The sequence below is a fragment of the Ailuropoda melanoleuca genome, chromosome 3, assembly GCF_002007445.2.
Source record: "Ailuropoda melanoleuca isolate Jingjing chromosome 3, ASM200744v2, whole genome shotgun sequence".
Classification (NCBI taxonomy): Eukaryota; Metazoa; Chordata; class Mammalia; order Carnivora; family Ursidae; genus Ailuropoda; species Ailuropoda melanoleuca.
Genome location: NC_048220.1, coordinates 27,626,085 through 27,650,687, shown reverse-complemented (window position 1 = coordinate 27,650,687; position 24,603 = coordinate 27,626,085). Strand labels below are relative to the sequence as shown.

At 50.3% G+C, this 24,603-nt stretch overlaps 2 protein-coding genes across 5 annotated transcripts; one reads left to right on the top strand and one right to left on the bottom strand.

The window, feature by feature from the left end:
• On the bottom strand, positions 1-19,200 carry SMIM33 (small integral membrane protein 33). Of its 3 annotated transcripts, none has more exons than XM_034656109.1 (4): positions 19,070-19,194; positions 4,374-4,424; positions 3,720-3,758; positions 1-2,738 (listed from the first exon to the last, which is right to left on the bottom strand). In XM_034656109.1, exons 1-4 carry the CDS (start codon positions 19,077-19,079, stop codon positions 2,575-2,577), a joined length of 264 nt encoding a protein of 87 aa, XP_034512000.1. In that variant the 5' UTR covers positions 19,080-19,194; the 3' UTR covers positions 1-2,574. The 3 variants fall into 3 exon arrangements, with proteins under 3 accessions (XP_034512000.1, XP_034511999.1, XP_034511998.1); XM_034656108.1 differs by lacking the exon at positions 3,720-3,758 and adding an exon at positions 2,890-2,964; XM_034656107.1 differs by lacking the exon at positions 3,720-3,758 and having other exon boundaries at positions 1-2,964; positions 19,070-19,200.
• On the top strand, positions 10,911-19,237 carry ECSCR (endothelial cell surface expressed chemotaxis and apoptosis regulator). Of its 2 annotated transcripts, none has more exons than XM_019795832.2 (10): positions 10,911-11,054; positions 14,264-14,308; positions 14,606-14,656; positions 14,818-14,877; positions 15,369-15,503; positions 16,903-17,016; positions 17,403-17,501; positions 17,712-17,748; positions 18,832-18,928; positions 19,098-19,237. In XM_019795832.2, exons 1-10 carry the CDS (start codon positions 10,994-10,996, stop codon positions 19,104-19,106), a joined length of 708 nt encoding a protein of 235 aa, XP_019651391.1. In that variant the 5' UTR covers positions 10,911-10,993; the 3' UTR covers positions 19,107-19,237. The 2 variants fall into 2 exon arrangements, with proteins under 2 accessions (XP_019651391.1, XP_011218641.1); XM_011220339.3 differs by having other exon boundaries at positions 15,366-15,503.
• Positions 19,238-24,603: the final 5,366 nt, after the last annotated feature.

Sequence of the window (24,603 nt, the reverse complement as noted above, 5' to 3'; positions counted from 1 at the left end):
CTTGTGCTCTCTCCCCCTCTCTCTCTGGCAAATAAATCAATAAAATCTTTAAAAAAAAAAAAAGAGTCAGACGCTCGACTGACTGAGCCACCCAGGTGCCCCTAAACAGCCCCCTTTTCCAACACTCCTCAGATGACCTATTTGAGTGTGCCATTTTTCTCTGGCTGGACTCTGACTGACACAAGTGACTAGCATTTATTATCTGGAATGTGCAAATCCACTTGCACAGACATGCTTCCTTAGGTCCCTCCTTATACTAGGACAGGGCAGTGCGGTGGGGATGGTCTCACTGTGGATAGAGCCCAGGGCTGCGGGCATAGAGGGTGGCGTGCCCCATGGTCTGTCTGCTCTTTCAGGGCCCTTGTCTCCAGTGAGAGGCTTGGGGACTACGGAGCGGCCTGAGCAGGCACGCCGATGCCATGAGGGGGACACAGCTGCATCTAGGGCAAGGGGCTACTCAAAGGAGCAGCGGCCACTGGATGAATGTCCCCGGATGATAGATAAGGGATAAGAGGATAAGGGGGGTGGGGGTGAGAAGAGGGTTCGTGTGAGGAGACAGGATGTACTCTGGGAGACCTTGGACAACACAGCCAGGCCCCTCAGTGTCTTAAGCTGTCACTGTTAGAACCAAGCCATTACAACCACACTGCCGTGGCAAACCTCCCCTACCTGGGAGGGCAGGAGGCCCATTTCTACCAGTTCCATCTGTTCCACCCAGCACTTGTTCCCTGCCTCCCACCTCTGGTTTGGTTTGGTTTGGTTTGAATTTTTTAAAGTCATCTCTACACTCAACATGGGGCTTGAACTCACAACCCCGAGATCAAGGGTTGGATGCTCTATCGACTGAGCCAGCCAGCCCCTCACCTCTGTTTTTGTCACAAATGCACAACACGAGTACAGCATCACTGCGGAGGAAGGCTCAACAGACATTTGCCAGGAGGAGCCAACTGCTCCCAAGGATGCCAGATTCTAAGGACTAAAGGGAGACACAATCCCCTCTTCTTCACAGCTGTCCCAACCATTCTGCCCCCAAGGCCTGAGGCTCCTCCAACATTACATCCATCATTCGAGTACCTAGATGCCAGGGCAGAATCAAGGGCCTTCCCAAAATGACACCCCCCCCCCCGCATCTAGCCCTCGATTCGGCACTTAGGCTGCAGAGTCTGACAGCTCAGGTTCAAATCCTGACTTCACCACTCAGCACCCACATCCACCTGGGGATCTCCATACCCTCCCCTGTAACATGGGGATAGCAGGGGCTCCTCCTCCCAAGGTTGTTATGAGGAGCGAATGGTATAATAGCCACAGGTCCACAGATCCGGCCTAGAGCTGGACCACAAGAGGGAGCAGCCATGGACATTATAGTTGCCTCTCACCAGTCCCAAAGGAGGCAGGCCAGTCCTCTGTACACATTACAATCTCTACTTCTGTTCCTTTTCATTGTCTGTTATCCTCGCCTTCCTGACTGTGCCAGGGTCTCACCAAGGGCAGTACCAGGGTGCGTCTGTTGTCCTCAGGTGTTCCCCAGGGTAAGGAACCCAGAGGTCCCGCCGTAAATGCCTATCCGCACGTTCTCAACTGCACATCAGTGAGGTGCAGAGGTGTCAGAGAAAGGCTGCCTTTCCAGAGAGCCAGCCGGAGGCTCAGCTCTGCCTTCCTGCATCTTACCTTCATGCCCACCCGCCCTGCAAATCCTCTTCTCACTCCTTTTCCTTAGACAAGCTGCACGGAATTCCTTTTCCTTTCTTGTTTTCCCACCAGCCGGAAGGTTCTGAATTGGGAAATGTTGGGAATAAGTTCTCATCTGGGTCCCACCGGCCCACACACACAAAAAAAGGGGAGGTAATGAGAACCCCCAAATTCCCCCCAACCCATCCTGGGAAGGCAAGACAAAGTCTTGCCCCAACATAGTAGGAGGCATTCAAAAGCAACGTGGGGAGCTGTAATTGGTGCGTGGGGCTTTACAAGGGCCTTGGAAGTTGCTGACGAGGCATAGGCCCCAACAGCCAAAAGGATGTCTTTCAATTGGTGCAGGACAACAGATTTTCCTTCTCTTCCTGAATACCAGAGAAGGCAGACCCCTGGGTTCTTTGCCTTGGCTCTCCCTGACTAGCCCTCACGGGACCTGGGGGCTTCGGGGGGCAGGACCTCTACAGGGGGACTCTGAGATCCCTACACTGGGATGGGGAGGGTGGGGGAATCTTGCAAACTGGACTCACGTTGACACCAGAAGAAAAGGAGATTAGAGGTGAGAGGAGGAGGTAAGGACTTGGTAAAGGAGAGTCAGGGATCCGATGGTCCCTGAAAAGCAGGGTGTAGCTTTGTAAGGGCAGCTTTGGGCCCTGGGAATGCTCACAGGAGCATGTTTCCAGGCAAAGCCCTCAAGCTTCTTTTATTTCTCCTGTCCACATCAGCACTTTCTCTATAAATATTCTGCAGAGAGAACAGCTCCAGCTGAGTCCATGTGTGCGTTTCCAAAGCTCTGATGTCCAGGCTCCAATCTGCTTTTGCCCTAATTCTCCGTCCGGTTTCTTGTTCTGAGCCAGGTCAGTCCAACTTTTCAAAGTCTCCCTCCTACAGACATGTGACTTCATCAACGCTGAGCCTAGGCCACTCTGGCACAGGGCAGGAGCCAGGGACAGGAGGTTCCCGTGGGGCTTCTTCATGACTGTCCTGGGGGCCCAACACTCGCCAGTGGATGAGATGGATGCCGCCTTCTGGCTTTGGGGCTGGTGGCTCTGTGGGGAGAGTGGCACGGCCCTGATGTAGTCTTGGCCCAAAGTGGACTGCCACCACGATACAGACTGCCAGCAGGACAAAGGCAGCAACAATGACAGTGAGCAGAGGCAGCCCATCCCCTCTCGGTGCTTCCCAGGCCCCACCCAGCACCTCTGGGAGTTGCCTCTGGGGCTCCTGCCCTGCTGAGCCGTTCACAGCTGGAGAAGGCCAGGGATGGTGACCAGCCTGGTAGGGGAGTGGCAGAGAGAGAGGGTGACATGGGCTTGTGCACACAGCAAAGAGCCAAATGGAGAGACAGACACCCAAAGAGAACTGAGAGAGACAGACAGAGAGACTTAGGGAGAAGAAACATAGACAAAGAAAGAAAGAGACAGGGTGAAGACATAGAGAGACAGAAACATATCAATAAACACAGGCGTAGCAAAAAACCCTACAACTCCCCCCCAAAAAAATCCCGCACGTAGGGAGAGAGAGAATAAAAGAAAAAGACAGGTGTGTGTTGGGGGGTACAGAGAGAAAGAAAAACACGAAGCCAAGAAGACAAAGAAAAAAAGAGAAAAAGAAAAAACCAGGAATGAAATAGTTACAGAAAGATAGAGACAGAGAAACAAGAAACAGACATAGGCAGACAAAGTCATTCAGAAAGAGATGGAGAGGGGCTTCCTTACACTCTGGCCCCCCAAGTCCGTCCCCTGTCACTGCTCTGTCTTCCCAGGCCTCCAGGAAAAGTCCTCAATAGATAATACGTCCTGAGTCAGGAATCTGAGCACACTAGGGGCTGCTGTCCCACGGCCTGGCCAGTGGACAGGGAGCAGCTGCTCTTCAAGTCCTGGGAAAAGGGAGTCATTTTGTCAAGCCTCTTTGGTTCCCACCACCCTCAACTCACACAGAAGGTGGACGGGTGGTACCCTGGGGGAGGGAAAAAGGAAAACGAGGCAGGAATGCCCAAAGTTTAGGGTGAAGCAAAGCGGATACCTCACCCCATAACAGGATCTTCTTAGGGGTCCCAGGATCTGGACCTGGAGGGGAGGGGGTGCCCAGTGTGGGTTCCTGGCTGGATTGAGGAGAACCCATGCCAGCCTCTGCCTCTTTCAGGGTCCCAGCCGGAAGCTGGGGGTCATGTCTGTCTCCGCTCTACTAACTGTTGAGTAGGGGTGGGAAGGATTACCATGAAGGTAGTAAACCTCCAAACTATAAATGCCCAGCTGCCTGATGAAGTCACCACAGGCTCTAGAAACCTTCTCTCCTTAGCCTCCCCCTCCCCAGCTGGACCATCAGGGGCCAACCCTTGGGAGTGGAGCCTCTCCCCTAAACCTGAGCAATCAGCCTGGCCCTCCTCAAGAGAGGGCAACTGGGGTCCAGGGAAGGCTATCCAGAACACTCTCTCTTTAGTCTTTCAGTCACACTGCCATCCCCACACTGTCCCTTTGCATGTAGAAAGCCCAATACCCACCCCCAGTTAAAAGTCTAAGGCTCTCTGGGGCCCAGGCCACAGAGCTCCCAGGACTAGGGGGATGGGAGGGGGAGCAACTCCGGATGTACAGGGGAAAAAGGGAAGTTCAGGCTGGTGAAAGGGTTGGGGTCCCTGCAGAGAGGCAGGCAGCCTAGCAGGAGGGGGTGAGCCAAGAGTCTACCTGGTGCATTGTCCGCCTGCTGCAAGGCTCTCCGGGGACTGGCGGCCAGCCCTGTGAAGGAGAGCCTGTGAAGGAGAGCCTGCCACCCCAGCCTGGCCCCTACCCGGAGCTGCCACGTCTATGGGGCTTACGGGGCGCACACACCCTCTGCACACACTCTCAACGTCTCTCCCGCGCTTTCACTTCCGTGAATACTGGGACTCCCCTGGGCCCAGCCCTTCCTTAACTGTGATCGGACCTTGATCTTGGCACCTCCTTTCATGCTCCCTGCTAGCTTCAGCAGCTTGGGTCCGCTTGCCTACCCCTCCTCCAGCAGGTCCCAGACACCTTGTCAGCACCCCACCCTGCCCCGCTCCCCGCCCTGACATGCCCACTCCCCACCCCAACTGATTTCCTGACGGTACCGTTTCTTCAATTTTTTTTAATGCAGTATCTCAGACACGCTGTAAAGTGTAGACTATAATATACTAAATCTCTTTGGCCCAACCACCAGATCTGTCCATCTTAATAGTTTGTCACGTTTATTCCAAAAATTTTTAAGAACTAAAATATTACAAATAAAAAAGAAGCCCCACTTCTTGACCTCTCCCCTCCTTCTTACCCCATGGGTAACCATTTTGTTGAATTTGATGTTTATCATTCCCATGCATGGTTTTTTTTTCCTGTTTGTTTGTTTTGTTTGTTTGTTTTTGGTCTCTTGGATTTTTTCTTCTTTGGTTTTTCCAAATATGAATTCTACATGTCTCTTTGCATTTGTCTGAATGTAACTTCATTTTGAGAATGTGTGTGCTTCAATGTGTCCAAGTCACAAAGTCACAAAAAGTGCCCACCAGGGGCACAGGGCTCGTTCTGTCCATAGAGCATGCAGCTCTTGATCTCAGGGTTGTAGCCCACTTTGGAGGTAGAGATCACTTAAAAATAAAACCTTTAAAAAAAAGTGCCCACCAGTTTGTCCTCTATCTGGAGAGTTCATAAAGGGTAATGTTTGGGGGTGCCTGGGTGGTTCAGTGGTTGAGTGTCTGCCTTCGGCCTGGGGTCGTGGTCCCAGGACCCTGGGATCGAGCCCACTCAGTGGGGAGTCTGCTTCTCCGTCTGCCCCTAGCTCTGCCTGTGCCCTCTCACTCTCGCTCTGTGCTCTCTCTCAAATAAATAAGTAAAATCTTTTTTTTTTAAGGGTAATGTTTGGTTTTGTAAAGGATAATTTTTGGCCTCAACTAACTCCAGGAAACCAGCCACCCCTCATTCTGTCCCTTGCTGCACATGTACCACCCTCCATTCCAGTGTGGAGACTAGGAGACCCCTGGGAACGCCCCTCACTCAGTGGCTTGATCTCGGGAGGCAAGATGTAGCCTCTTGATTCCTTGTCCATCAGCCAAGCTGCTCCACACTCCGCCACTCAGGGACCTCACTCGGATCTCCCAGCTCACCGAAGCCCAGGTCACTGGGCTGCTGACCTGACCTGCCAACTGAGTGAGACCAGCGCTGGCTGGCCTTGAAGCCAGCTAGGAGGCTGACCGCCTACCAGTGCCATCCAAGGCTCTGGACGTCCACGTTGGTTCACTTAGACTTCAGCCAGACGGAATACGGGCTCTGCCACAGTCCAGAGCTTCAGCTGCTGCTCTTTGGTTCCTGCCTCCCCAAAACACATGTCCCATTGCTCTCATAGGCACCACCACTGGGGCTCCAGTCCCTGAGTCCAAAAGCCCAATTCCAGATCCTGCTGAGGGCTCATCTCCCTTTTTCCTCCCTCATCAGTCTTGGATCTACCTCCTAAAAGGCCTCAGAAAGGATAAGGGGGTGGAACTTTTGGGACTAGACGATTGTTCCAGCCTTCCTTCACTTGTCCATCTCTGCGCTCACTATTGTGAGCTGCCCTTCCCCCATTCTCACCATCTAAACTTTAACCATCTTTTATGGCTTAGTTCAGGGGTCACCTCTGCCGGGAACATAGTCTTCAGCCCATTCTACTGAGGTAGCTTTCTTTCTTTTCCTTAAACCCTACACCGGTATGCTATTTCCTTCGCTTCTGACATCTGCCACACTTTGTCTGATATACAGGTGTGTGGGAGCTCATTTTTCTTCCTAGCCTCTGAACCCCATCAGGACACTCCTGTCTGTGTCCCAGAGTCCGTCACAGTGCCTGGTACTACACAGCAGGTGCTGGACAAAAGTTGCCAAATAGAACTGGAAACTGGAAGCATCGCCCCACCTGCATCCCGTCCTGAGTGCTAGAGGTTTGTAAGCCATCACCCTTCACCTGTGGGGATGGCACTTCTGAGCTACGACAGGTGTTCAGCGACTTAATCCCTCTGTCTCTTTTTGGCTTTTTGTTGTAATGGAACCTCTTAGATGGGTTCAGGTTCTAAAATGATCAAGAATCTGCTCTTATCTCAGAGAAAAAAAACCCTGGCTTTCAATGTCTGAGCACTGGAACCACAAATGAAAAGACTCTGGGGTTCTCGGCACAGTCACCCCTCCGGCCTGGAGGCTCCTGCCTCAGTTCTGTACACTGGGGTCATTTCTCTTTTCCAACCCCCCCAGGGGAGGTGGAAGTGGCTCTGTTGCCTAAAGAAAGCAAGAAGCAGCCCTTCCTCCCCCCTTCTGTCCTCACTGAAGGAAGCCATGGTTAGGAGCCTGCCCAGGAAGCTGAAGGAGAGGGACTTGTGTGGACGTTCTGAGCAGGCCAGCAGAAGGTTGCCAGGATAGGGGACATCTGGGACCTGGCTGTCTTTTGGGGTTCATCTTAAGTTCTGCATCACTGGAAGTAGGCTGGGAGCAAGGGCTACCCATCTCAACCGCATCCTATTTTCAGCCTTCATATTAAAAGCTATAGGTCTCTAAGGGGTGTCGGATTTCTTTGTGGGGTGACAAAAATGTTTTAAAATTGATCGTGGTGCTGGTTGCACAAATCTCTGAATAATACTAGAAGCCACAGTATTGTACGGTTTAAATGGGTAAATTGTATAGTATGTGTCTTAGTGCGTTCAGGTTGCTGTACCAAAATACCATAAACTGGGTGCCTTGTAAACAGCAGAAATTTATTTCCCACAGTTCTGGAGCCTGGGAAGTTCAAGATCAAGATGACAGCAGATTTAGCGGCTGGCAAGAGCCCATTTCCTGAGTTTCGGATGGTGCCTTCTCACTGCGTCCTTGCATGGCTCAGAGGGGCAAGCTAGCTCTCTGCAGTCTCTTTTATAAGGGCGCTCATTGCTTTCAGGAGGGCTCCACCCTTATGACCTAATCCTCTCCCAAAGGCCCCATCTCCTAATACCGTCACCTTGGGAGTTAGGATTTTAATATGAATTTTGATGGGACACAAACCTTCAGCCTTTAGCATTTTGTGAATTATATCTCAATAAAGCTCTTGAAAAACCACAATAGGGGCGCCTGCGTGGCTTAGTTGGTTAAGGTCAGACTCTTGGTTTCAGGTCAGGTCATGATCTCAGGGTCCTGGGATCCAGCCCCGTGTCAGGCTCCGCAATCATTGTGGAGTCTGCTTGTCCCTCTCCCTCTGCTCCTCCCTTCACTCTCTCTCTCTCTCTGTGTCTCTCTCAAATAAATAGAATCTTAAAAAAAATAGTAAAAAAAGAAAAGAAAAAAACAATAAAAAACTACATATCTATTAGAACAGCTAAAACGACCACGATAACAATGTGATAAGCCTATAGCTGTCTACAGCAGTATCAGTCATAAAAAGAAAAACCGGAAGCCCCTTGAATGTTTAAAAACAGGGAAGTGGTTAAACAGACCACAGAATAGTAAATACGTTGCCATTAAAAATTATCACAATGAAGGGTGCCTGAGTGTCTCAGTGGGTTGAGCATCTGACTCTTGGTTTCCACTCAGGTCATGATCTTGGGGTCATAGGATCGAGCTCTGCACTCAGTGTGGAGTCAGCCAGTCCCTCTCCCTCCCTCCTTCCACCCCCCATGCACATGCTCTCTCTCTAAAATAAATAGATAAATAAAATCTAAAAAAAAGTTTTCTACGATGAAGACTGTAAGCCAATAGAAAATGCTTATGATTTGAAAATAAAGGGAAAAATATTCCTCCTCTTCTTTTCCCTTTACTTCTGGAATAATTCACTCCTAAAGGTGAGGCAGAACAAGTTAGGCAATGTGCCCATGGGGGTGAGAGGGAGTCACAGAAAAGGGTGTCAGAGCCCAGGAGGAGTGAGGAAGGGCCCAGGGTGAAGGGTCAGAGCCTGAATAGAAGGTATCCATGAGGGGCACCTGGGTGGCTCAGTCGTTAAGCGTCTGCCTTCTGCTCAGGGCGTGATCCCAGAGTTCTGGGATTGAGCCCCACATCAGGCTCCTCCACTAGGAGCTTGCTTCTTCCTCTCCCACTCCCCCTGCTTGTGATCCCTCTCTCACTGGCTGTCTCTCTCTGTCAAATAAATAAATAAAATCTTAAAAAAAAAAAGAATCCCATTTAGAGCTTTGAACTATATCTTAAAAAAAAGAAAAAGAAAAAGAAAAAGAAGGTATCCATGAGGGGTGGGTGGCACTGAGATGAGAGGTTAGTTATATGGAGAGTGATCAAATAAGCATAAGGAGAGCCAGAATTAAGAGAAGGGCCTTGGAGGGGTACCTGGGTTAAGCATCTGACTCTTGGTTTTGTCTCAAGTCATGATCTCAGGATCATGGGATCGAGCCCTGCATGGGGCCCTACACTCAGCACAAAGTCTGCTTGTCTCTCTCCCTCTGCTCCTCTGCCCACTCCCCCATAATAAATAAATAAAAGACTTCTAAAAGTCTTAAAAAAATTTGAAAAGGGGGGGCCTTGGATAAGCTATCCCCTGATAGCAATGAGCACACCCACCGCCTGGATCTCAGCTTCTTTTTTCTTTCTTTTTTTAAGATTATACTTATTTATTTGAGAGAGTGAGAGAGATAGCACAAGCAGGGGGAGCGGCAGAGGGAAAGGCAGAAGCAGGTTCCCCCCCGAGCAGGGACCCCCATGTGGGGCTCCATCCCAGGACCCTGGGATCATCACCTGAGCAGACACTTAACAGAATGAACCACCCAGGTGCCGCTGTATCTGTTTCTAAATACCATTTGCCACTAAAAGGAACTAGGGCTCCTTAGAGAAACAGCCGATCCCGAGGTCGGGCACGGGATAAACATGGAATATATTGTTATTCCAGAAAGTAAGAAAGTGCTGAAAGAATGATGGAACCATGTTAACAGGATACAAAAGCCAGCTTGAAGGCATGCCCAGGGACCAAAATGGGGATAATTTGTGCATCAAAATAATAAGTGATAATAAATAATAATAATATTCACATAATTCAAAGTACTTATTTACAAATAAGTACTTAGTTACAAAGGTGAAAAGAGTAACTTTAAAGTGGGGAAAGCTAGCCATAGTGGCTGAATGGTGGCCCCCACAAAAATCTGTCCGTATCTTAGTCCCCAGAACCTGTGAATATTACCTTACATGGAAAAACAGTCTTCGCAGATGTAACTAAGTTAAGGATTTAGGGATGAGGAGGTCATCCAGGATTATCCAGATGGTCACAAGATTCAACTACAAGTGTCCTTATAAGAGACACACAGAGGAGAAGGTGATGTGAAGACAGAGGCAGAGACTGAAGTGATGTGGCCACAAGCCAAAGAATGTCTAACAGCCACTGGAAGCTGGAAGAGGCAAGGAACAGATACTCCCCTAGAGCCCTGGGAGCAAATGCAGCCCTGCCAACATTAAGAATTGTTAAGAAGGGGCGCCTGGGTGGCACAGCGGTTGGCGCCTGCCTTTGGCTCAGGGCATGATCCCGGCATCGTGGGATCGAGCCCCACGTCAGGCTCCTCCGCTATGAGCCTGCTTCTTCCTCTCCCACTCCCCCGCTTGTGTTCCCTCTCTCGCTGGCTGTCTCTATCTCTGTCAAATAAATAAATAAAATCTTAAAAAAAAAAAAAGAATTGTTAATAATAACCAGAGGGGTGCCTGGCTGGCTCAGTCAGGAGAGCATGTGACTCTTGATCTCAGGCTTCTAAGTTTGAGCCCCATGTTCTTGTACAGATTACCTAAAAATAAAACTTAAAAAAAAACAAACAAACAATGTTTGTAAGGTCTCCCTGAAAGATGCTGGGAGTCCCATCTGCATTGGGAGGGAGAGGAATGTGAAGCCGTCAGCGTCTACAGAGCTTGGGTGGTGGGTGGGCCGAGCTTTAGGGCTCAGTCATGGGAGAAGAGGACCTGGTCTGAAACAGTATGGGGACGGATTGGAGTTAGACTCCAAGAAAACCTCCAAAAGCCTCCAGACGGTGTGTGGAGGGACCTGATGGACCCCTCAGAGGGGAAGAGCGGGCATGGAGTCTCGTTGCCATCACTGATCTTTGTGGAAAGGCCCTGGAGACAGACACCACCATAGCTCTAGCCCAGGCCGGGCACAGCCCCGGACCCGGTCACTGCCGCTTGAGCCTTACATCCTCATCTGGGCTGCCGGGCTGAGCAGGGCCCCTGGAGCCAGTCCCAATCTGTTTCCTTCTATTCTTTGACAGGAAGCTCCTGGAGAGCCAGCCCCCACCCCACACCCCGCCCCAGCACTCCCTCTCTCTTCTCCACTATGGACAGAGCCACCGTGGAGCGGCTGCCTGCCTGCCACAGACCCAGCTGACATGGGCACCGCCGGAGCCACGCAGCTGAGCTGGGCGATCCTTGGCTTCCTCCTACTCCAAGGTAAGAGGCACTGGCCACTCTGCTTCAGTTCCTCTCCCGCAGCTGGCAGTCCTGGGTGCCTGTCCATCCTTCACCGTGGACGAGGCATATGCTTTCCATCCAGGCCCGCGCCCAAGGGAAATTCCAGAGCCTTCTCATGAAGGGAACAAGTTGAATTGGAGGTGGGGGTGCTCATTACCGAGCCAAGGTAAAGTGGAGATGTGGTTAAACCCTTCTGTGGGAAAATTTCCGGGGTGAACTGGGGCCCCCACAGAGGCTGGCCTCCTGAAATGTGGGAAGTGACTCTCTTGGTGTGAAACTGAGGCCAAAACGCTCCTTCCAGGATGTTCTCACACAAAATTGTCTGTACCTTGGGCTTTACACGTGATCCTTATTCTTCTTTCATATGAGGAGTAACAACCTGGGAATTCCAAATGTTGACTGGAAGCTCAAATCACAGCAAGAGGGACTCAGGTTAGATACAAAGAACTATTTACCAGAGAGGATGCACATGGCATCCTCGCCTGGTGGGGGGCTGGGTGAGAAGACATCCAGAGGAGATGACTGGAAACAACACCTTTGAGACTGGACTCTGCTAGCTGATGAGGGGTGAAGCAGCTCAGTAGTGGTCCTCTAATTCAGGAGCAGTTGCTGGGAACCATGAGAAATCCAGGAGATTCTGACTCACAGGGCAGCAACTTCCCTTTGGTCATCCCTTCCCCACCCCCATCTCACTCTCCAGCAGTCCTCTGTTGGAGGCTTATGAGCCTGCTCTCAGAGCAGCAGAAAAGAGTGCAAAATGCTTGGACGAGGAAGGAGGATGACTCTCCCCTGGTGGGAGGTGGGAAGCCTGAGTTCCAGTACGCTCTCCCTGGAGAGGTCAGACTTTTCTGGAGAAGCCCATGGGCTGGGAGTAAAACTCTAATTGCTCCCCCACCCCCACACCCAGAGGACAGAGTCACACATTTGATCTGGGGCTGGGGGCCTAGACTCTTGTAGAAACCACAGAAGTGGCAGAAGAGGAGATTAAAAAGTGAGAATCGTGGAGAGGCACTGTCCCAGGCAAGTGGCAGGGCTCGAAATGCCCTGTGTAAACTCTACATAAGCCATGCTTGCCTCTTGAGTTTCCTCATCTCTCGTCTCAAAATCTTAGCGCACTTACTATCCCTTTTGAGGAACCTTTTTGAGAGTATTCGGGCCCACAAGGAGACTTGACTTGGATACACAGAGACTTGGAGGATTGGAGAGAATGGTGCAAAAATAAAAATGTCTAGCATTTATTGAGTATGGACTGTCTGTCAGGCACTGGGGTAGGCGCTTTATATAAATTTTCTTATCCTCACAACCACTTATGAAGTATGAAAGTCATTTGTGTCTCAAAGAAGAGAAAACTGAAGCCCAGGTCAGAAAGGAATTGGTAGAGTTCGGACTTGAACTCACACCTGTCAGACTCCAAAAGCTGGGATTTTTTAACTACTAAATGATGCTGCTGAGGAAAATAGGGGACGGGGCTGGCGATGAGGGAGAAGCAAGAGGCTGGAAGGTCATGAAGCAGGTGGGGATTAGGGAGGAGAGACAGGAAAGTCAGAAATCTCTGTGGCCGGGGTTTTGGGGCTGTCTGCAAGCCCCGTGGTCAGAGGCAGCCTGGCCTGTAGAAACAGATACTCCTGAAGCCCTTCGTCTACTCACAGAGGAATCCACTGGTGACAGAAAGTTCTGGTAGGGGGACAGGTCCAGAAGACAGAGAACAGGGTACTGGAACTTGGAGCCTGTGACTTTGGAACTCCTTCCAAGACCCTGGTCTGGTTTCCACATCTGCGGGAAGGCAGTGCACTGTGACCACCCACTAAAAGCTAACGTGACAACCTGAGAGAGCTCAGAGGGGAACCTAGGACACGCTTGATCAGTGACTGATGGGTGTTTTCAGGCTGTGCCTTGAAAGGTGTTCTTCCAGGGTCCTTTTCAGCTGGGCACAGTTCTCTCTAGCCTCGGGCACCACAGACAAGTGTTTGTCCCCCTCTGACACCCCACCCAAGCCGGGGGTGGGGCTACCAGAGACTGGTGACCTGGAAAAACAAAGCCAGGGTCTGGGCAGGCTTGGGCTTGGAAACCCTTAAATCCACACCATCCAAGTGATAGCCCCGTGGAGGAAGGCAGCGGCTAAGGAAAATAAACAGACCGGCAGGCTGCCACAGGCTGGGAGGGCACTGGCCCGCAGCCGCCTCCGCTCACGCTGGCCCAGGCTTGGGACTTCCTGGTGGATGGGGGCCTGGGAGCCCGAGGGCCAGGCCAGAGGCTGCGGTCCCAGCGGTGGCAGAGGGACGGGAACCCAGCTGGGCGGCTCCACTTCCCCACGTTGTTTTCCTTTCACATTGTTCACAGGTTTCAAGAATGATTTCATTGTGGAAAATGAGCAAACACAACCTGACCTTTCAGGTCCCACACACACAGGGGACGCACATAGGGGCACACAAGCACACGTACACATCTGCCCAGAGGCCCACAGGCATACACGTGTACATACACGTGTACATACAAAAAAGCCAATGAGATCTTCTGACTGGGGCCTCCTGGTAACTGGCTCCTCCCTGGGTTTGGCCAACACGGCCGTTTCTGAAGTAGCCTCTGCCTATGAAAGTAAAACTGGCCACGTGTTCTCGAGCTTCCCTGGCCCCTTCATACACCTCAGAACTCACTTCCTGTGTGATCCTCCTTCCAGCTTCGGGGGAGGCGGGGGCCAGAGAGACAGCCCGGATACCAACCCCAGTCCCTAACCTCATTTTATTAGGTTAGGCTACCCTCAGCCTTCCCTGCGGGGCAGGACCAAGATGACAATATTCACAGGGAGAAATGGATGGCTCAGTGGTAGGGTAGCAAGAACCTGGAGTCCTAGGTCCTTATCTATATGTCACAGGTCACTGGCCCTCTGTCCTTGGACAAATCACTAGTTGGAAATAACCTTCTCCTGACCTCCTATCAGGTTGGCATAAAACCCACATGGGATTAAAGAGACAGGAAAGGACTCTGGGACACTGAACCATGAGGTGGTGGTGACAGTGCTACTGAGTTGGGGTTTCAGAGGAAGCTAGCCCTGTGAGCCAGAGCCATGTCCTCCAGCCCTCTGTCAAGTGTGTCTGCCTGAAGGCTTGGAAAGCCTCGGTTCTTCTGTGGGCTCTGCGCTGGGCAAGAGACCCACCAAGCTAGTCAAAGTGTTCTGCTCTCTCTTGCAGGCCACCACTCTCAGCCCACGACAATGCAGACATCTCACCCTCAGGGTAAGACCAAACACACCGGGCCTACTCTGGCATTTAGGCCTGGCAGCTTAGGAAGGGCAAGAGGAGAACAGACCTCAGGCGATTGCGGCTGGGGCCAGAGCTCTTAGGACATCGAAGGCTGAGCTCATCTCGGGACTATTTCAGCTTGACCCAGGCTAATGTGCCTCAAAAGAGAAGAGAGATGAATGGCAGAGGGGTGGGGATGGGGGCGGGAGGGCAGGGAGAAAGGCTAGAAAACTCCAGCTTTGGGGAAGAAGAGAGGGAGACAGAGCAACAGCCCCAGATGATTTGTTTCAGGAGCCTTCAGGAGTCAAAGTCTGACCACAGAGCCACTTTCTTCCAACGTAGGTGAGTAAGTGTGGCTGTGGAGGGCTGGTCCCTGCCCCCCGCCCAGTGCCCCCCGCCAAGCCCTTCAAATCTGCTTGGAGCCCAAGGGTTCTCAGATGGACAAGGGAGTGGGGTGTCACCCAACCTGCCCCTTCAACCTCCCCCTGCCTCTGTCCTCGCAGGAGACAGCCCTTCCTCAGAGTCCAGCAGCCCAAGCCCTCTGGCCAGCACTGGGACCCCAGGTACTCTGCTGCTCAGATCCAGATGCCCTCCGGGGAGGGCCCAGTGAGGAAGCAGACACAGTGTCTGCCCTTCAGGAGAATACAGACTAGTGGGGAAACAGACAAATGAACAGGACCTCATGTTGCCAACTACAAGGCAGGGGGAAAGAGCTGTGACGAGCATAAGCAGAAAGTTCTGCAAGGGCCCAGACAGACACAGATGTAGGCCGCTTCCTACTTTGGGGCCCAGGAAGACATGCTAGAATGAGTGACCTCGGAAGCTGAGGCCCAAGAGGGAGTTAGCCAGATGAGGACTGTGGGGTGGAGGATGGGAGGGTATATTCCAGGCAGATGGAACCGTATAGGTCAAGGCCCAAAGTTAAAAGAGAGGATGGCTCCTTCTGGAATTGAAAGCAGTAAAGAAAAGGAAGATTTTGGAAAAAAGAGGGCCCCCTTGCACATGCTGCCTAAGGCCCTAAGCAGGCCCACGCATGCTTCCTAATCGACAGCAGCTCCGGAGAAGGCCTCACAGGTCCTCGAGGTGGCCAGTAAACCCGTGACACCGAGCACCAGCACTGTGGATGGTCACTCGCAGTCCCCACTGGGCATGACTCAGTCCCAGACACGGAAGTACACAGCAGGACTTGGTGAGTACCTGGGGCTGAGGGTCAGGAGCACTGGGTCAGGTCTGGTTGGGGTCCTTCTCCTCCTCTCCAGGAGGCCCAGGTTCTGCCCCACAAGGAGGCCTCTCAGGGCCAGGATCCACTTCAGTGGCAGCCCGGTTTGGGGATGAGAGAAGTTTGGTGGGAAGTAGAGACACAGCCTTGGGCCTGGTCACAATGAAGGCAAAAGGAGCCTGGACTCGGAACTGACAAAGGCGTGGAGGGGAATGGGAGAGGTATAACCCAAAATGATGGAAAGGGACGCCAAAGACATTCAGCCAGGGCTACACGTTCTTCGGGGCAGGCTGACCTTCCCGCGCCAGCATGGGGAAGAGCTGGGAGGAGTGGACACCTCCATCTTGGCCCTGCTGTTTCATGGCACAGGCCCAGCTGTCCCAGGCAGCAGTGGTACGTCCTGTCTGCGCTCTCAATGAAGAGCACGCTGACCCCTTCTCTCATCCTACCTCTTGGCTCTGGGATTTTTTTTTTTTTTTTAAAGATTTTATTTATTTATTTGACAGAGATAGAGACAGCCAGTGAGAGGGGGAACACAAGCAGGGGGAGTGGGAGAGGAAGAAGCAGGCTCATAGCAGAGGAGCCTGATGTGGGGCTCGATCCCATAACGCCGGGATCACGCCCTGAGCCGAAGGCAGACGCTTAACCGCTGTGCCACCCAGGAGCCCCTAGGATTTTTTTATACTCACAGACTTATTTGGCAGTGCATGTATGGATAAGGAAACGGACAGCAATCAGACCTGCAGTACAATGAGTGGAAGAGAGGGCGCCTGGCTGGCTCAGTCACTGGAGCTGCGACTCTTGATCTCAGGGTTACAAGTTCAAACCCCATGTTGCGTGTAGAGATTACTTAAAAATAAAAGCTTAAAAAAAGAGAGAGAGAGCTGAAGAGGGGAAGAGATGGGTGATCGTACTACTTTTTAAGAGGGCGAGAAACTCGTGCCCCTTAACCGGTGGCCTGACTTTTTAAATCAGTGCCTGGGGTAAACACCCCATGTGCTTTTTCCTCTCACTTCAACCCTTGGCAAAACACAGGTGGGTCTACCTTGCCCAGTCTGGCTCCCTATCTCTGGAGCATCAATGGGCCCCAAGGAGATGGTGGGAAGAGAATAACAGGGGAGGCATCTTGAACTTTTTGGAGTCCCCTGGAGCTAGTAACATGAGCAACCAGGAATGCAGTTCACCTGATCCCACGTTACCCAGTTCCAACATCCATCCTCATGAGATCCGGTCTGAGTGGCAATGAGGAAGTCTTTTTTTTGCAGGGCATGAGCGCCTTCTGCAGTTCTTTACCTGGGGAAGCAGCTAGCTCTCTCTGGCGGGCCATCCCCGTCCCATCACTGATGCACCCATCCCCATTCCATTTCAGATACTTCTCAAAATGTTACTCCCATATCAACCACCATGAACCTGAGGACAGGAGAAGACTTGTCCGTCCTGCCCAGCCCCACATCAGAGACGGTGCTCACTGTGGCTGCATTTGGTAAGAGACAGACGAAGGTGGGGAGAGTGGCAGGAGAACCCATCCCTGAGCTGACTTGGACTCTGGGTCTGGAAACACAAGTTTAAATCCTTGGCTTGGCTGATGAAGAAGGCCCTGGTAGGAAGGAGGTTCCACTGGCCCTCCAGTCAGCTCTTCTGGGCTCTGCTGGGTTCTGTGTTCTTACGGGAGGGTGAGGCAGGGCTGTGGATCTCACTCTGGCCAGCGGCAGGAGGCTGAGAACTCATTCATTCAGCAGAGAAGGGGAATTCACTTTGCTCTCAGAGCCTACCTACACAGCACTTAACTGGGAAGGGAATTTGGACTTCTGTTGCCCCCTTCTGACCCCTCCTTTGCCTCTCCTTTACCCTGTCCTTTTCCCTGTTCAGGTGTTATCAGCTTCATTGTCATCCTGGTGGTTGTGGTGATCGTCCTAGTCAGTGTGGTCAGTCTAAGGTTTAAATGTCGGAAGAACAAAGAGTCTGAAGGTACATGTCCTGCCACTCAGGGCCCCCCTTTGCCCATCTTTGCTAAGAGACCAAGAGCTACATTTTGGGACTGGAGTGTAGAAAAAGAATGGCACATAAGCACCACTGATGAGATGGGAGGGTGGTCCACGTAGGTGGGCTTTGAGGGACAGGTTGGCCTTCTGAGTTATAGCATGTGACCCCCCATCTGTGCCTTTGAATATTTTACAGATCCCCAGAAACCTGGCAGTTCGGGGCTGTCTGAAAGGTAAGATTGTCAGAGGTGTAAGGGAGGAATCCTCTATCTGACCTCTCAGTCCCCGACTCCAAGAGAAAACTGATACTTCCTGGGTGATTCAGTCACTTGGGCATCCAACTGTTGGTTTCAGCTCAGGTCATGATCTCAAGGTCGTGAGATCAATCCCTGCGTCAGGCTCTGCATTCAGCGTGGAGTCGGCTTGAGATTCTCACCCTCTCCCTCTGCCCCTCCCCCACTCCCTCTCTCCCTCTCTCTAACATAAATAGGTAAAATCTTAAAAAAAAAAAAAAAGAACTGACACTTCCTGCCTTCCACACATACGTTTGCGGAAGCATGCATGGAATCTTGACGGCCACCACTGAGGCCAGTGCTAGGGATGGGCAGGGCAGGGGTGACCCTAAAACGAAACAATCAGGAGACAGGAGATGAACTGGAACTATTCAGCCTGAGGGCTAAGCCTTTATAACTCCCTCACGAAAAGTGTAGGCATTCAGATTCTAATATATCCCTCTTTTACAAAAAGATTTTACTGATTTATTTTAGAGAAACAGAGGAGGGGAGAAGGGCAGAGGAAGAGGGAGAGAGAAACTTAAGCAGACTCCACACTGAGCACAGAGCCTGACACGGGGCTCGATCTCATGACCCTGACATCATGACCTGATCCTAAACCAAGAGTCAGACACTTAACCAACTGAGCCTCCCTGGCGCCCCTCTAATACATCCCTTTAAATAAGAAAATACTTATCTAAGGAACATCTTGTATGTGCCAGGCACTATGGTAGATAACATTATCTCAAATCCTTATGGCAATTCCTCAAGGCAGATATACTGCATTCTGTACATTTGAAAAAATTGAGACTTGGAGAGGTTGTCACTTGGTCAAGATCACACACGTAGCAAGTAGTAAAACTAAACTTTAGATACAAGTTTTTCAGGCTTCCAAGCACACTCCCATTTCATTAGGGTCCATCACCAAATACAGGTTTATAGAAAGAAAGATCGACATTCCAACACTTGACCCCACAGTTCCCTGCCACCCCATTGCCCTACTGCTCCTCCATTTTACAACCCATGTTCCTTTCCTACCCCTAGCTGCTCTGCAGCCAATGGAGAGAAAGACAGCATCACCCTGATCTCCATGAAGAATATCAACATGAATAACAGCAAAGGATGCCCCACAGCAGAGAAGGTACATTTTTCCTGGTTCCTTCTTCCCTTCTCTCTCCTTCTCTCACCTTCAGGCTCTAGTTCCTTAACCAGAAAGGAGATACTTTGAAAGACGCAGGCTCTGCTCTCCCCCTCCCTAGCCCACCACTCCCGCGAAGCTCACCCTTTTTCATGATGTATTTATTTTGCAGGTTCTTTAGAAGCAATGTCGGGTCCCCATGGGTCCAAGGATGATGCAGCTGCCCTGTGACTGTAAAGAGGAAGGCGATGGGAGTGGTAGAGGCACGGACCACATATAAATTATTTTATTATTTCACACTCACTCCAAGATCTAAAGGACACTAGCATTCCTCCAGATCTAGGAGCAGGCTGCCAGTATGAGAGACTCTTTCCCATATGGGCAGCCACTCTAGAAACACAGCCTGCTCCTCCCACCTGTGCACAGTGGCAGGAAGGGGGAGTTTGGAGAGCAAGAGCAAGGGAAATGACAAAGTGGAGTGGCCCTTGCTACTTTGCATTAAAGTTATTTTCCAGCTGACAGTCTAGTTTCTTTTAAGGTCTGTGCTCTCATGCGTGTTTGTTAACGGTGCTCTAGCAGCTGTGGGGCCCCTTCCTGGGCAAGGCACGGATCTACGTTTCTGCCCCTGTAGGGAGCTCTCTGAACAACCTGTGAGGCAGACTGAACACTTTGTCGGGTCTGCCTCAGTTCCCCTGAATCATTAAGAAGGAATGGGGGCCTGAGGGGCTAATCACTTCAAAAGAGGAGAGAGAAAAGGGAGCTGTAAACAGTGACCAGTCTTCACCAGTAAAGACGTTTTGAACCTGGAGAGTGAGAACAGGAAAGGCACAACGCATTCTGACTAGGGAAGCCCAGCAGGGAGAGCTGAGTAATATGAGGGCAAATGTCCTCTGCCTGCCTTGGGGTAGACATGCCTCGCTTTGGTCCTAGCTCTGGGAGTAACACTGGGGAGGTCTGGAACAGGGAGGTCTGTGACTTCATACACCAACACCCGCCCTCTATACCCCATACAGCTATAACCTTTGTGTCCTAGAAAGAGAATAAAGGGTGACAAACACTCTAAAGCTTTTTAAAGGGAAGGAGGAAGAGCAGTTACTCATTTTCTTAGAAATCTCCACCATGACACTGGTTTGGAAATGAATCTTGGTTGGGGAAAATTCAGGGGAAGAGTCACCTGTGTATGTCTGCAGAGAGGGGTTAACTTTATAAATATCTGCTAGTTGGCGGTTCAGATTACAAGGAGCTTATCCATTCTGAACAATGTGCAACAATATGCTATTTGCTTCTGGATTTAGACTCTGCGAGGTGATATGAGAGAGAAAGCCTGGAACAAAAAACTTCACTCTCTCTGTTTCTTTGCAACTATTCAAGCGGACTGAAGAAACCTATTGGATTCTAAAATCTTCTAGGACAAGGCTTGAAATCTAATCACATCTGTAGCTCCTATTTGGTACACGGTGCCCAGCACATCGAAGGTCATAAAAACTGGCCCTCCAGGGCGGGAATGCTGTCACAGGCTGAGCTGTGCAGCAGACTTATGGCCGGACTTGGGCAAAATCACTGCCTAGATCCGAGCCTGTTTTCTTACTTTTAAGGCAAGGTGGCTGGACTACTTGGCCTTCACTATCTTTTCTGGTTCTTCTATTTTACAGTTCTATAAACTCTAGGTGTAAGAAAAAATGAACACAATCTTTTGAGTAGAGATCACTCTGGGTGGAAGCCAGAGACAAGGCTTAGGTGAGTCTGAACAAGTCTTCTACATTCTCTAGACTTAAGGTTTCCCTGTGTCTCAAGGGAAGAATGATCCCCACCTGGCCCTTGGTAGCTACTGGGTAGGCAAAATGGAATACTAAATGCAGAGACACATGGGAAGAAAAAGTACTCGTTGGCAATTTCAGTAGACAATGGGGAGTATCACCACCCAGATCCCACTTCAAGGTCAACGTGCTGCTTCCCCAGCTGTTAGGAGTGTTGGCTGCTAAAATTGGGGGGGGGGGAAGCATCAGCTGCTGAGGGCTCATAGCTGGTTGATAATGGGGGGTGGGATAAACACCTGGACCTCTTGCTTCCATTTTCCCCTCTGTCCTATCCTGCTTCCCTTACTCCTCACAGCTCTTGTTCGCAGGGGCATTCATCAGTAAACCTTCAGAATGCAAATCTCAGAGTCTCAGAGTCTATTTCCAACCTATGAAAGCAATACTACAGCATTTTTAAAAGAATTTATTTATTTGAGAGAGAGAGAGAGCATGAGTTGGTGGGGAGGAGGGCAGAGAGAGAGGAAGAACAGGCTCTCCAATGAGCAAGGAGCCTGATGCGGGGCTCAATCCCAGGACCCTGGAATCATGATCTGAGCCGAAGGCAGATGCTTAACTGACTAAGCCACCCAGGCGCCCCCAAAATACTACAGCATTTTAAAAAATAACTCAGATATATCTATTTAAGCCACACTGCAGAAAGCTCATGATTTCCTAACCAGTTCCAGCACACAAAAAACCCATCATTGGGATAGAACTCTCCAGGTGACATAACAATGCCTAAAAGCCCTGGATTCTGTTGGAATCATGCTTGCTCTTCTGGCTGCTGTGGTCACTTCATCCAGCTGCTTATCATACTGGACTAATTAGGTCAAGAGCATGAGGTTCACTCTAGGTAACTCAGTTGGTGTCTCCATTCTAAGGCCACGAACTTCCCCCTGACTCCGGACAATGTCCTGCAGATATGAGCCGTTAGTCATAAGGTATTTATATGTGAGGAAAAGGGTGTGAACTGGTATGAACAAGAGATTGGATGGCTTTCACCCAGAAACCAACACTGTAGTTCTTCATTAACCATGTTGGTGCTCCTGTTGCTAAATAGCTCTCCTTTGAGAAGGGGGCAAGGATGAATTCACTTAATTCTCTAGCAAGCTACATTAGAAGGAGTTCTGCTAAAAGATCCTATTTATGCAAATACGAGAACCCACCTCTGATAGGAAATCCGAGTGCAGCCTTCTGCAGCCCCTGCAACTTGCCTGAGACAGTAGCTCTTCCTTGATGTCTAGACAACAGGATGGTGGCCATTTACAAGACAGCTTCCTCCCTATTCTAACACAGGACTACATGGCCCCAACACAGGGACAGGTGGGGGTGGGGTGGGGTGCTTACTACAGAGTGTCCTTCTTTTGCTTCTTCCCCCATCTTATGGGAGGGCAACCAACAAACCAGCTCAGGCACACAGGCCCAGTTGGCCAGAAGGAACATTTACTCAGTATCTTTCTTCCAGGGGTAGATGGGGCAGTATCTCAGTCATACAGGGCACAAGGCAAACCTCAGTATCACCAGCAAAAATTCAGTACAGTTCAACAAATATTTCTCTTTCTTTAATGATTTTGTTTATTTGTTTGACAGAGAGAAAGGTCACAAGTAGGCAAGGAGGCAGGCAGAGGGAGAGGGAGAAGCAGGCTCCCCGCTGAGCAGGGAGCCCAATGCGGGGCTTGATCCCAGAACCCCGAGATCATGACCCGAGCCGAAGGCAGACGCTTAACTCACTGAGCCACCCAGGCGCCCCTTAACAAGTATTGTAGAGAAAACTGATAGAAATCTGAGGCTGACTCCCAGTAAAATGGTTTAGCAGATGAAGGACCACTGCAGGCCTCTTGGCCTAGTACATGCACATAATTTTCTAAAGCCAGGCTAGTACTAATCAATTCTATTTGAATCCGTTGGAAAACATTGTGTGGTTCTGCTCAGCGGTCTCCCTCTGGATTTGTGGACGTCCTTTATCACCTCTTTGAACTTCTTTCTACGACTACCTCCTTCTCCTTGAGAACCGCCTCAAAGATCCCAAGTTTTCTTCCCTTATTTCTTTCCCAGTTGCTTCCTCACTCCTCCTGCTGGTTACTTTCCCCGGCACCCCCATCCTGAACCTTCTGAGCTCACAGCTTCCTCTTTTACCAAATAGACTGAATTTGATAGTGGGAATTATTTTGTTGAGCGGTTGGTGTGCTTAAGCCCAAACTGGCACAGAAGTGTTCTAAATGTTGAGGTTTGGAGTTCTAAGTTAGTCCTAGTGCTACATTCATAGAAACATTCATCTAGTAGTGTTAACTGAGGTGTAAATGAGCTAAAGGGTACATTTGCCTGCAATATCTGACAAGGTTGCCATGCTGAGCCATTTTTTACTGATGTAGGAGTAAATGAGTCTTCTAGAAAAAAAGTGGGGAGTGAGGTTTCAGAGGACGATGGAAAAGGTTGTTGAGGTACCAGACATTTCCAAAAGGCTGCAGCTTCCCAAATCTTGTTCAGCATTCTTGAGCCTGGACCCTACTCCTAAGTAGCCCCATAAATCACAGTACCTCTTCTCAATCCTATTACTCCCTGCAGTGCTGTAGCAACCCCCAACCAGATACCTCTCACTTCATAGCACTCTGACATCTCTGAGTACTTCCAGACCTTAGCCATGTGCCCCTAGACTCTAAGGCATATCCCCCTTCCCCTGTCCATATTTTAGAGCAGTCTGTCTAGTTTTCCAAAACCAAATAAACTTCCTTCTTATATTTAATCACCTAATGTGTATCCCTGATCAGTTTCCTTGTCTGCAAAGCACGAGTGGCTTCTTTAGAACCCAGTCTTCTGTGAGCACACTGATGCTCATATATCCTAGGGCCACCACTGACTGCAGGGAAGGGATAGAACTGCATATGACTGGAGGATTTTACCCCACCAATTTATGTCTCCTGCTGATCATCTCCCAGTCCCACCCCAAATGCCTAAGTAGCTGCTGCTTGATATCATAGTGGGTATACTGAAGTGGTCTTCCTGGGTAAGATCTCAATGAATTCCAAGTAATATTTTGTTTTGCAATGAATTGATCATTTTTTACTTTTGAAACCTGATCTTTGGCCATCCCAATTCACCCGCAGGCATGAATCAGTAAGGATGCTATGAGAATTGCTTTTATTCTTTGCTAGGCTCCATGCAGACCTGAGTGGGAAAATGCAGGAATATTTTACTTCTCTTTTACTAATTTCGTAGGGCCTTCAGAAAACAGGGGAATGGGCCACGGAAACTACTGGGGCAGAACAGAAGAGAAAAGTCTCAGAGGTGCCGTGGAGTAGGATGGGATAGAGGAAGGATAAAGAACAGCAAAGATAGGGACTTTAATGCTGGCTCCAACGCCTGCCCCTTTCTTCTTTCTCTACCCCTGAACTCTAGAGGTCCCTCTAATGATGCTGTGCCAGAGCAGATGCACGAAGAGGGGCATACCCAGACTACCCTCTAACTACATAAATCTACCTCACTTTTCTGTTTTCTTGGTTCTTAAAATCTCAGGATTGGGTTCGCATCCCCAAAACCCGTCTCTCAATCTCCAGGACCTAACACACACTTTGCACAGAACGGGCATTAGCATATATTTTAAAAGGGCATCCTTGAGATGAATAGTAATACTGTGACCCTCTAGACTAGTTTGCAAAATCTTTCTCATCGCGCCTCCCTGAATGCCCCCAGTGTTAGGTGAGGCCGAAGCCACTATCCCCACTCTACAGATGAGGAAAAGTGTGATCCGCAGTCGCCCAGCAGTCAACCAGCAGCAACAAACATCCACAGACCTCGCTTCCACTGGATGAACCCCGTACGCCGCTACAACTCCCACAGCCCCTCGCGCGGAGCCTACAGGGAGTTGTAGTCCAATGTCCCGCG